General features: G+C 49.5%; 1 protein-coding gene and 1 long non-coding RNA gene across 4 annotated transcripts in view; one reads left to right on the top strand and one right to left on the bottom strand.

Annotated features, from left to right (window-relative positions):
* Nucleotides 1-3,620: 3,620 nt before the first annotated feature.
* LOC102500672 (uncharacterized) lies at nt 3,621-6,825 on the top strand. Its single transcript, XR_334295.3, has 4 exons — nt 3,621-4,184; nt 4,968-5,070; nt 5,324-5,448; nt 6,750-6,825. It is a non-coding gene; the product is annotated as an uncharacterized LOC102500672 (long non-coding RNA).
* Nucleotides 6,217-12,119, bottom strand: part of CCDC136 (coiled-coil domain containing 136) — a 34,905-nt gene continuing 29,002 nt past the window's right edge. For 2 of the 3 annotated variants that reach the window (XM_006146849.3, XM_006146848.1), the window contains one exon: nt 6,217-6,553. In XM_006146849.3, the coding sequence (XP_006146911.1) occupies nt 6,443-6,553 (111 nt within the window). In that variant the 3' untranslated portion in view covers nt 6,217-6,442. Of the gene's footprint in view, nt 6,554-6,916; nt 7,072-12,119 lie in introns of those variants that run through there. The other variant, XM_006146847.3, reaches the window with a different exon arrangement.

Genomic DNA, 12,119 nt, shown 5'->3' on the forward strand with positions numbered 1-12,119 from the left:
CTGCCCGCTCGCCCCCCTCCCCCCCCCCCCGTATCCCCATACGGGAAAGTGGCAGGGGGCGGGTGAGGACGGCAGTTCCTCCCAGCACCCAACACCCCAACACAGAACTATCAGTCAGGGATGAATGCGCTGCCTCTGCTCCTCTTAGGGGCTAATAAATGGGGAGACTGAGGCCCGTGCTTAGGGCCGAACGCACCGCTCTGTCATTTGACAGAATTGTCTGAATGAGTGGTGGCAGGGCTGTTGACAGGGCTTGGAAGTCTTGGCTCCCAGCCCAGGGTATTGTCCACCTGTGGACAGGGAAGTGTGCGTGGGCTTGTGCGATACTGCCTGAGAGGAAGCAGGGCCACTGCCCAGGCCGCTTAGGGGACAGAGGGAGGCTCCCCTGGCTGCTCCACTTTACAGACAGAAAAGCCTCATTTGGAGCCCAACCCGGGGTCTCAGGGGAAAGACCCAGGCTCTAGCTCCTGACTCAGTGTCCCTGTCACCAGCCCATTTGGCTGCATGGCCTCAGAAGAAGCTGAGCTCAGTGAAAGGGTACCCAGTGAGTCATGCTGTGCCCACCCCACCCCCAAGTCTGACTCAACCAAGGTGATGAGACGGAGGGAGAGACTCTGCCCCTGCAGTGCCAGGGAGCCCCGTGGGCAATGTGCCCAGGAGGGTCACAGGGCAGATAGATACTCCCAGGGAAAGGGCGCGTGGCCAGATAAAAACAGAGAGGGCCCGGCCAGAGCCCAGGGAGACTGTGATGGGGCAGGTGGGCAGGGAGAGCCCGAGGGAGCCAGGCAGGCTGCCTAGACAGGACTGGGCTCAGGGTTACTAAAGGTGGCTGGAGACCTGGGGACTGTGACTGCAGGGAAACCCAGGCACCCAAAGAGCACCTGGGACGAGGAAAAAGCCACAGTTCCAGTTATGTAAAGGGAACACTCCGCTGCAGTTTTGTGGCACATGTGGGCTCCTTGGCTTCTGACGGCAGCTTTAGGCCTGGCTTCCTCACCTTCCCACCCTTCCAGACCCAGGGAGTTGAGCTGAGCTGGGTAGGAGGCCATGCTTTCAAGCCAGCCAGTCCCCAGCTCCAGCCAGGTGATGACTGAGGTCTGGGAAGATTCTGGGGCCTTATGGGCAGATCATTTTAATCAGTCCTCTTCTTGTGCCCCCCGGCCCCCGGCCTGGCAAAAAGGAAGGGGAAAGGCATCTTTCGGGGGCTGTCTCCCCAAGGGCACAGTGAGGGTAATTGCCATTATGGAGCTAAGGGAGTTTAGGGGTTTGGTGGGGATGTTGCTTATGCTGACGAGGGGCTCAGAAGGTCTTTCCCTTCTCAATTAATGAGATTGCCTGGCCCTTCCGTAGGAAAGGGGAGGAGCAGGGAAGACACCAGAAACAGAGGAACATGGCTTGAGGGTGGGGGAATGGACTCTGGGGGCCCAGATAGTGACAAGTGAGGTATAAATAGCTTGGGCCCTGCGGCTCATGTTCTGTCGGCTGCCTGTGACGAGGTGCTTAGGAATTCCACTCTCCTGTTGGCAACCCCCTCTCCTTGTTCCCCCAAGCCACCTTTATGCCATGGCCAAACTATCCATCAGGCATGGGTGCTGTCTACTTGAAAGGCCGAGCTCTCCTGTGGAGAGATGCCCAGCTCCTGGGATGTGGCCAGCTCTCTTGCACGGGAGCTGGGTGCGAGTAAACAGGCAGCCTTCGGACAGCCACCCCGAGAGGTGCCAAGATGTGCATGCTGTCTCTGAAGCCCCGAGGACAAAAGCGAGGCACAGATTGGAGAAAGGATGACTTCTCTGAACTGCTGGGATGGAGAGAAAGGGGGAAAGTGGGGTAGCTTGGAGCGGAGAGCCCCTTACGGTCCTGTTGTGTGGGCATTATCTGAGGTCCTGCCGTCTCCTCGGCTCTCCCTCTCTGACCCGTTACCTCACTCTGAGGGAGACGGGTGTGCAGGCCTCAGGGGAAGTAGTGAATGGTGGACAGAGGAGGGCGCAGAGTGCCACTAGATGGTTCCTGTCACCCCGGCCCCCCTGCCCCGAAACCTGAGCCTGTTGCTCTCCAGGATAAATCGGGGCCTGAGTCAGGCCCCAGCAGCCAGTCACAGTCAGCCTGACCCAGGCGCAGGCTGGTGACTCAGCCCTCAATATAGCCCATGAGCCCAGGCCCCAGGCCCGGCCACATGGGCCGGGACAGACCGTGCACAATGCTGGCCCCGAGGCCTGCCAAGGGGGGCCCCCTCCCTGAGGAGCGCCGGCGTGTTCCCTCCCCTGCCAGGCAGGGGCACACAGAGGGGCTTACAGGGGGTTTCATCAGCTGTATTTGGGGTAGTGCTGGCAGGGGCATGGGCCGTTTATAGCCCCCTGACTCACCACCTGCTGACCCGTCTCAGGAGACCAGGTGGCCTGGCCTTCACCTGGCCCTGCCGCTCCCATCAAGGGGCTAACCTTGCCACCAGCATCACCAGCCACCAGCATCGGCCATTTTTAACTTGGGCTGAGGTGAACCTGAGTGAGTGTTTCCAATAGGCCACATTTGAAATTTTCATTTTTCTGGAATCAAGAGCATCTCCACAGTCACCTGGGCCGCCCGACTGACAGCAGGCACTTGGCACCATCAGCAATAGTGACTGTGGCTCTGGCCTGGGTACCAGCGTGGTAGCATAGATAAATCCACAGTCTGGATTCTGGCTTCTCCACTTCTGGCTCTGTAACCTTGGGCAGGTAATGTAACTTTGGGGCCTCATTTTCTCATCTGTAAAATGGAGTTATTAATCTCCTCATAGGAGTGTGAGTGTGTGCACATGCGTGTGTGATAAAAGGAAATACGCAAGATGATTAGCATGATGCCTGACAGCTAGCAAGTGGCTAGCTCGGATGGGCGGGTCCGAGGCTCACAGTGCTGGTTCTCATTCTGGCTGGTGGAGGTGGGATGCAGGGGAGAGGGCAGCAGTGCGGAGACCTAGGCAGTGGTCTACACAGGCACAAATGCAGCTGCAGGGAAGGGTCTTGCTTACCGAAACCTACTCGGCCCTCAAGATACCAGCAGAGAAAGCAAACAGAGTGGAAATGAAGCAGTTATGCAGAGGGCAGTAACAGGGAAATGGTTTTGAGTCCATGGTTCTAGCTCTACTCAGGTCTAGATGCATGCCAGTCTGTGTTTTTGTTTTTGTTTTTTAAGAATTATTTTACTGGGCCTGTAGGTGGCATGATGGTTAAGGGCATTGGACTCCCACACGGCGGACCACAGTTCGAGTTCCAGACTAGACGGCTTGCTTTCTCACTTTCTCTCTCTCTCCTCTCAGTCAAATAAAAATAAATAAATAAATACAACAAATAAAGTTATTACCATCATTATTTGTTTAATTTTACCAGACAGTGACAGGGAGAAAGAAAGGGAAGGAGGAAAGCAAGCCTCCAGGTCTGGGACACAAACCATGGTCAAGCCTTGTGGGCGTCCAGCGCCTTAACCACGCCCCCTGCCAGCCCCCCTGCCTGTGGCTTCTAAGCAGCACCCTGGTAGACTTAAAATCGACCCCTCCTGCTACTTTTTTTTTTTTTTTTGAAGGTAGCTCAAGTGAATGTTTCATATTCAACAAGTATTTAATATATTTTGGTAACAGTGCATCAACAAGACTCAGAGGCATGAAGTGCAAGACAAAGGTTTCAAAATGAGCAAGTGTCTTCCATGGAAGCGCTCTGTATCCTAAGCCGAAAAACTGGGGACAAGCAGGCACACATTCCTGTCATTCCCTGGACTCCAAGTTCGGGTCCTGTGTGGACACCATCTACCCACCAGAACCTCACTTCCATCTTGACTTCAGAGCCCAAGTTAAATCAGCGATCGTTGGTGTCTTAGTTCATTCAGGCTGCTTAAACAAAATTTCATAGACCGAGTGCCTTATAAACAGAAATTTATTTCTCACAGTTCTGAAGGCTGGGAAGTCCAAGATCAAGGAGCCTACAGATTCAGCGTCTGGAGAAGACTCACTTCCTCACATGGACAGCCACCTTCTCACTGTAACCTGAGTGATGGAAGGGGCGAGGAATTTCTCCGGGGTCTCTTTCATAAGGGCACCAACGACACTCATGAGAGCTCTGCCCTCATGACATAACCACCTCTCAAATCTCACTCCCCAAAACCACCACCTCGGGGTGTAGGATTTCTACACGTGGACCATAGCCCGTCTACAGGTAAGCTTCCAGTCTTTTCCAACACATGGGTTTTCCAGGCGACTGGTGGTTGGAGTAAAGTGGATAAAAAGTGGGATCTCACTACACTCCAAAGCAAGTGGTCAGTAGCACCAGGCAGGTTTAAATTTCTTTGATTGGGTGAGGACTGAGGACATACAGCCTTATGTAGTGACCAAGGCAGTGCTACTGAAGTTTTATTGTGCATTTTAATCAGCTGGGGATCTGGTTAAAGTGCAGATTCTGGGTCAGCAGGGCCGGGGTGAGGCCAGATTCTGCACTTCTAATAAGCTCTCGGGTGATACTGATACTGCTGGGCTATGGGCCCCTTAGAATAGCAGGAGCTGGGCCACCTTAAATCAGGACTGTCTTCCAAAAGGTGTCATTCAGGGACCAGCAGTTGGTGTAATGACTGCGTCGCTGGACTCCCATGTAGTCGACTCCAGTTCGAGTCCCGGACCCGGTGGCTTAAACTCACACCAGGCATGTGTGCATGCATGACCAAGATCCCGAGAGGAGAATGGAGAAGGGATTGAAGCATGGCCACTCGCCCTGGGGGAGTGATTTCTCACATTCTGTCTCTTCAGAGATGGAGTGTCCTATAGCAAAAACCGTTCTTAAAAAAATACATGGCGTCCTTCATATGAAAACACTCATAATGAAAACAACCAATCACAAAAGATTCTGTGGGGATGAAGGCAAACAAGGGCATGCACTGATTATTTGTTGCTCTGCTTGTTTGCACCTGGTTCCATTCTCAATTCTCTGTCCTTCTTTGGGCTCCAGGAGGCTGACCTTGAAAGATTTCCTATGGGCACCTCTGCTCTCTGGCTCCTGCTGGACTCAGCCGTGAGAGAGGAACCAATGAGAAATTGGCAGGAGGGAGAAGGTAAGGGAGTAAATAAACTCCCCCTGTCATCAGGGCTCTGGCAGGGGCTGTATCCTCCTGTGGCCACCACTCCTGTCTGGGGCCCCTTTTAGTGCCCCAGGGCCCACTTCCCCCTCCTCCTATGGGGCAGGTCACAGCCTTCCACAGTGCCAGCGCCAGGCCTTCACTGTGCCTGTGGTTGTCCTAACCCTCCTGCTGTACACGGTCTCTTCACTCAACTCACACACAGCACAGAGTGTGATTGTTCCTGCAGGGCCCTGCCTGATGGGAGTCATCTCTGAGAACAAACCCCTGGAGGTCACAGGACGAGGCCACGAAGGCAGCCACCCTGATCTTCCCATGGACGGTGTGAGCGCAGAACTCGAGGGAGGTCACTAGGTACCAAACTCCTTCATCTCCCCTGGCTCAGCTGAGTTCCTTGAGACAGGGTGAATAAGTACAGAGCAATCTGTAGTCATTTGGCTGGCAGCCCGTGAGCCGGTCTTGTTTCTGAGGTCAGCTGTTGGGTGAGAATTCAGGCTTAGGAGCAAGGCCCTTAGGGCCAGCGGCTGGTGTGGTGGTTAAGGTGGTGGACTCCTACATGGCCAACCATGGTTTGAGTCCCAGACCTGGTGGCTTGAAACTCACATTTGGTGTGTGCATGCATGCCCGGAATCCTGGGAAGAGAATGATGGAGGAGAGGGGATTGTGGTATGGCCATTCCCCCTGGGGATTTCTCACTCACTCTATCTCCAGCAACTGCATATGTCCAGTGGTGAAAGAAAGAAAAGAAAAGAAAAGAAAAGAGAAAAGAGGGACCAGCAGGTGCCATAACAGTTACATTGCTGGACTTCCACGTAATCAACAGAGGTTCAATTCCTGGACCCAGTGGCTTGAATCTCAGGCCAGGCACGTGTGTGTACATGCCCAAAATCCCAAGAGGAGAATGGAGAAGGGATTATGGTGTAGCCATCCTCCACCCCACAGGGGCGGGGGGGAATGATTTCTCACTTTCTGTCTCTCTCTCTGGTGGCACAAGCGCCCTATAGCAAAAATCTCTCTAAAAAAGGAAAGGAACCAGACCCTTATGTAAGGTACTAAAGGGGGACCGCTCTGTTCTGGTTGTGTTGTGAGGTATTTAACAAAGAAAAAGCCATGAGTCTCACGTAGTTAGGTTGATATTTAATTACAAGGAACCCAGGTTCTTATACAAAGCAGGAGATAGGAGCCAGCAGCTCGCCATGAGCCTTTCCAGCCTGGGTGACTGAGGCTAAGGAGGTGAAGACACATGGGACATGTGGGTGGGGTGGGGGTTCTGGTACAGTGTGTCCTGCCCAAAGCTGAGGGTGGTGGCCTTTGAGGATCTGCCCCCTTGGCTGGCCCAGGTCTGCCATCACTCCATGAGGCAGAACTCTGTCTCCTGCGGTCGCATGTTGGGTAACATATACAGGGCCACCGCTGCGATAGCCAAGAATACCACAGGCTTCCACATCCCAAACATGTTCTGTGGGGACCAAAGAAAAACCGTGAGTGCCAGCTTTCCGACCCTCCCGAGTCAGAAGTCACCTGCCTGCTAGTGCCAAGGGAGCCCTCTCAGGACACCATGGGCCAGTCCCTCCTGCTCTCTGAGTAACTGGTGATGACATGGCCATGCTCTACTTGGGTGACGGCCTGCATTCATGCCTCCATTTCTCCCCCAGGCACAAGAAAACACAAGCGCCTACGTGTAGAAGCTGGCTCAGAGGCCGGGCTTCGGGGATTTTCCAAATGGTTGCCATGAGGAAAGACTGGATGCCATGGAACGAAAGAACAGGGTACATCTGGGCCTTTCAGGAAAGCAGATCCAATTCAAGAGGAAGGGAAAAGAACAGGCGAGGCGGGAGTGGAGAAAGGGCACCGCCGAGTACAGGTAGATCAACGCGGAGTCACCACAACACCTCAATCACCAGGTGTGTCGCCGACTTCCTGGTACATGTGCTAGAGTGTGTGGAGGCCCTGGACGCGGCTGGCAAACCCTGCTGGCTGAGGACAGATGACACCGTCAACAGACAGCCAAAAAGCATCTTGCAGGAACTATGACATTTTGGACAAGAAAACATATTTAGAAAAATACTTCCTATTTTTATTACCCGTTTTCATTCTCCTACAGGAATTTGGCATAAGCTATGGCATAAGGTAATGGAAGATGATTTTTGGTAAAGATTGAGTATAGCCCAATAAGCCAAGGACATATGACTCAGGGAATAACTGATCTACAAAGAAGATTTTAAGCCGAAGAGTAAAGACAGTCTCCTAAATTTTGTAGAAATAGTTACTAAGAAGAACAGAAATGGGAAGCAAAACAGTGTTGGAGAGCCAGCAGGTGGCATGGTGGTTAAGGACTGGATTTCCCACATGGCCGACTGCAGTTCAAGTCCCAGACCTGGCAGTTTGCTTTCTCACTTTCCCTCTCTCTCACTGTCTCTCTCTGGTGAACTCATGTGAAAATAATAAATAAAATAATTAATTTTTAAAAACTTTAAAAAAAAGTGTTGGAAGAGAATATATGGAGTGATTCCTATAAGAAAATAACTGAGAAGGAAGCTAGAAAAAAATGTTTCCATGCTCAGATGTTTACTTATTTCTTTAAAGAATTATTTTATTTAATTTTAATTTTTTTGTGTGTGTGTCTTTTTTTTGGAGAGGTTTTTGCTATAGAGTGCTTGTGCACGCCAAAAAGACAGAGAGATAGAAAGCAAGAAATCACCCCCCAGGGGGGATGGTCACACCGCAATTCCTTCTCCTCAATTCTCCTCTCGGGATCTTGGTCACGCACACACACACATCCGGCGTGAGTTTAAGCCACTGGGTCCAAGACTTGAACCATGGTTGACTACTTGGGAGTCCAGTGACATAGCCATTATGCTAACTGCTGGTCCCTAACTTTAATTATTTTATTTATTTTAATTTGACCAGAAAGGGACAGAGTGAGAGAGAGGGAAAGTAAGAAAGCAAGCCACCAGGCCCAGGGCTCAAACCGCAGTCTGTTATGTGAGAGTCCAGTATCTTTAACCACCATGCCACCTGCTGGCCCACTCAGATGTTTATTATTATTATTATTATTATTATTGCTATAGAGGACATACACTCACTGGAAAAAGACAGAGAGAGAGAGAGGGAGAGAGAAATCACCCCCCAGGGAGGATAGCCACACCGCAATCCCTTCTTTTCCATTCTCCTCTCCAGATTTTGGGCACACACACACACGTGCCCATCAGGTTTTTCAAGCCAGGACTTGAACTATGATGTCAGCCATATGAGATCCAGAGCCTTAACCTCATGCCACAGGCTGACCTTCCATGCTCAGATGCTTATATTTTAATGTGCACTGCTAAAAATGCAGTTTGATATCCTTGAATGAAGAAAGAGTGAAAAATCCATAAACATGAAGTGGTCTACCTTCCAGTGGGCGAAGGCAAGATTTCGAACTGGATGAGGAAAGGAAAGTTTTGGTTATCCTAACGAGGTTAATCATGTCAGGCTTTTTTGTGTGACTTTCACATTGACAGATCAAGGAAATCATGTTTTTGGACTGAATGAAGGTGTTTGATAAGACTTCCCATGATACCCTTGCAGATACTACGTGGAAAGAAGAGTAGGACGACATACCAGTTGGCTGTACAACCCTGTTAGCGACCAATGAGCTGAATAAGAGAGAACCGAGGGCCAGTGGGCGATGTGGCAATTAAGGCACTGGATCCCACATGGCTAACTGAGTGGTTCGAGTCCCAGACCTGGCAGCTTGAAAAACAGACCAGGTGCATGTGAATGTGTGCCCAAAATCCTGAGAAGAAAATGGAGAAGGGACTGTGGCATGGCCATCCTCCCTGTCTCTGTCTCTGTCTCTCCAATGAGCACATGCACCCTATGATGAAAATATTAAAAAAAAAAGAGAGAGAGAGAAAGAGAACCTGAGAGGTGACACTAGAGGCTCGGTCGACACGTGTAACTTGAATGAAGATACGGAAGGGAGGCTTGGCCACACTGAGGATGATGTGAAGCTAGCTGGGAAAATAAATATTTTGAAACCACAAGGTCAACATTAAGAAATCCAGAGTGGGGTTGGCAGATGGTATTAAGGTGCTGGACTCGCACATGGCCAACTGCAGTTTAAGTCTCAGACCAGGCGGCTTGCTTTCTCACTTTCTCTCACTCTCTGATGAGTGCACATGCCTTAGAGCAAGTTAAAAAAAAAAAGTAATAATAACCAATGGAATGAAATCAATTTTAAGAGAGATTTTTGCTATAGGGTGCATGTGCTCACTGGGAGACAGAGAGATAGAGACAGAAAGCGAGAAAACACCCCCCAGGGATGGCCCCACCCCAATCCCTTCTCCATTCTCCTCTCAGGATCTTGGGCACGCATACACACACACCTGGCATGACTTTGAAGTCTCTAGGTCTGGGACTCGAACCACGTTCGACTACATGGGAGTCCAGCAACATTTACGCTATCTGTGGTCCCAAAATAATAATCCTTTAAAAAAAAAAAAAAAAAAACACAGGGACCAGCAAATAGCATAATGGTGATGTCGTTGAACTCCCATGTAGTCAGCCACAGTTTGAGTCCCGGGCCAGGCTGATTCTAACTCACCTGGGCGCATGTGCATGCATGCCCAAAATCCCAAGAGGAAAATAGAGGAGAAGGAACTGTAGCATGGCCATCCTCCCTGGGGAGTGATTTCTCATTTTCTGTCTCTGTCTCTCTGGCAAGCATGTGCATCCTATAGCAAAAATCTCTCTCTCTCTCTCTGTGGTAAAATGAAAATAAATGAGTAAATAAATAAATAAATAATTCTTAAAAAAAAAATCTCCTCTTGGGGCCAGCAGGTAGCGTGGTGGTTAAGGGTGCTGGACTCTGACATGGCTGACCTCGGTTCAAGTCCCAGACCTGGCAGCTTGCTTTCTCACTTTCTCTCTCACTCTATCCCTCTATGGTCAAATAAAAATAAATAAATGGATAAAGATAAATAAAATAACGAAAGAAAAAAATTTTTAAAAAATCTCCTCTTGGGGACCAGCAGGTGGCATGGTAGTTAAGGTGCTGGACACTCCCACATGGCCAGGCACAGTTAAAAAAAATCTCTTTACAATCTAAATGGTGTATAGCAATTGAACGTATAAATAATCATAATAAAATAAATAGATTAAAAAAAAACTCTCTCTAAAAACAAAACAAAAAACTGGGACCAGCAGTTGGAGTAATGGCTAAGTTGCTGGACTCCCATGTAGTCAACCACGGTTTGAGTCCTGGACCTGGTGGCTTAAACTCAGACTGGGTGCATGTGTGTGTACACCCAAGATTCCAAGAGGAGAATGGAGGAGAGGGGATTGTGGTGTGGCCATCCCCCCAGGGGGTGATTTCTCACTTTCTGTCTCTGTCTTTCTGGTGAGCGCATGCACCCTATAGCAAAAGCCTCTCCCCACCCCCACCCCCCCAAAAAAAAAACATCCAAGAGGCTAAAAAAATGAACTAACTTTATGTATTGATGATAAGGAAGGATGGAATTTTTTTAAAAGAATTATTTTATTTAACTTTATTTATTTATTTTAATTTGACCAAAGAGGGACAAAGTGAGAGAGAAAGAGAAAGAGAAAGCAAGCTGCCAGGTCTGGGACTCAAACCGCAGTCATCTATGTGAGAATCCACATCCAAGAGGCTAAAAAAATGAACTAACTTTATGTATTGATGATAAGGAAGGATGGAATTTTTTTAAAAGAATTATTTTATTTAACTTTATTTATTTATTTTAATTTGACCAAAGAGGGACAAAGTGAGAGAGAAAGAGAAAGAGAAAGCAAGCTGCCAGGTCTGGGACTCAAACCGCAGTCATCTATGTGAGAATCCAGTGCCTTTAATCACCACGCCACCTGCTGGCCCCCGAAAGGATGGAAAATTATGCTTTTAGATCCTCCAAAATAAATATAGATGTAGACTTGGGAGAGGACACTCAGAGGGATTTTATAAAAGATACATGAAATGAGCTAACGACATGAAAGAGCTAACGTGATCGGAGGCTGCCTGAGGAGGATACGATGCCTTCCTAATTACTCGGCACCAACCAAGAGAAATCTCTCACAATGAGAAGACATAAGGGGAAACCGGATTTGAGTTTTTACCTGTTGCTAACAGTAAGTCCTCATAACCTGATTCACAATTTGCTGGCTGTATTACTTGATGTCTCTGTGCCTTCGTTTTATAACATATCAGAAAGTAGTAGTAACTTCCTCGCAGGGTTGCTGCAAGGATTAGATTCGTTAATATACGTAAGGTGATTAGAACAGTGCCTGGAACCTAGTATGCGTTACACAACTGTATACACACACTATTAGTCATGTGGCAGTTTAAATTCATAAGTCCTGTTCCATATATCAACTCTTCTGAGCCTCTCAGAAACCCTGTGAGGAAGGCAGAGGTTAGTTATGCTTTGTCCACACATGGGAAACACAAGTTCTGATGACAGTTTGCTCACTAGACCAAGCCTGTAAGGGCAGAGCAGCACGTTCTTCTGACCACCTGTCAGCCTCACTTTCCACTGCCCTGCACTGCCTCAACTCCTGAATGGGGAGCTGCCTACTGGGGCAGGGCCAGAGCTCCGGGCGTTAACAGGCACTCCAAAGAGAACCCTTAACTCTCAGCTCCTTCCTCTCGCTCTGATTGGGCCTGGCAGAGTTTGAGTTGGAGAAAGGTTATGGCTGAATGTTGGGTCTCATCCCAGAGGGACTCAGAAATCTGGGAAGACAGAAGAGAGGAACAGGTCTAGGGAGAGACTCTTGCCACTCAAGGAGTTAAAGACGGTCCATGGGTAGAGACTGGAATGCCTAAAAGAAAGAAAAAGGAGATGGGTTGAAGAGGGGAAGAAAATGCAGGTGTGTGTGGGAGGGGGTGGTGGGAAGGAAGGGCAGACAGTGGAATGGTGCGAAGTGACACCACGCATGCCGGGCCACCCCTCCGAACCTGCGCACTAAGGCAAGTCCACTTCACTTACAGGGACGTGAAAAGAGCGGGGGGCGGGGGGAGTAGTAGGGAA

This window comes from Tupaia chinensis, unplaced genomic scaffold, assembly GCF_000334495.1.
Source record: "Tupaia chinensis unplaced genomic scaffold, TupChi_1.0 Scaffold000192_1, whole genome shotgun sequence".
NCBI classification, from domain to species: Eukaryota; Metazoa; Chordata; class Mammalia; order Scandentia; family Tupaiidae; genus Tupaia; species Tupaia belangeri.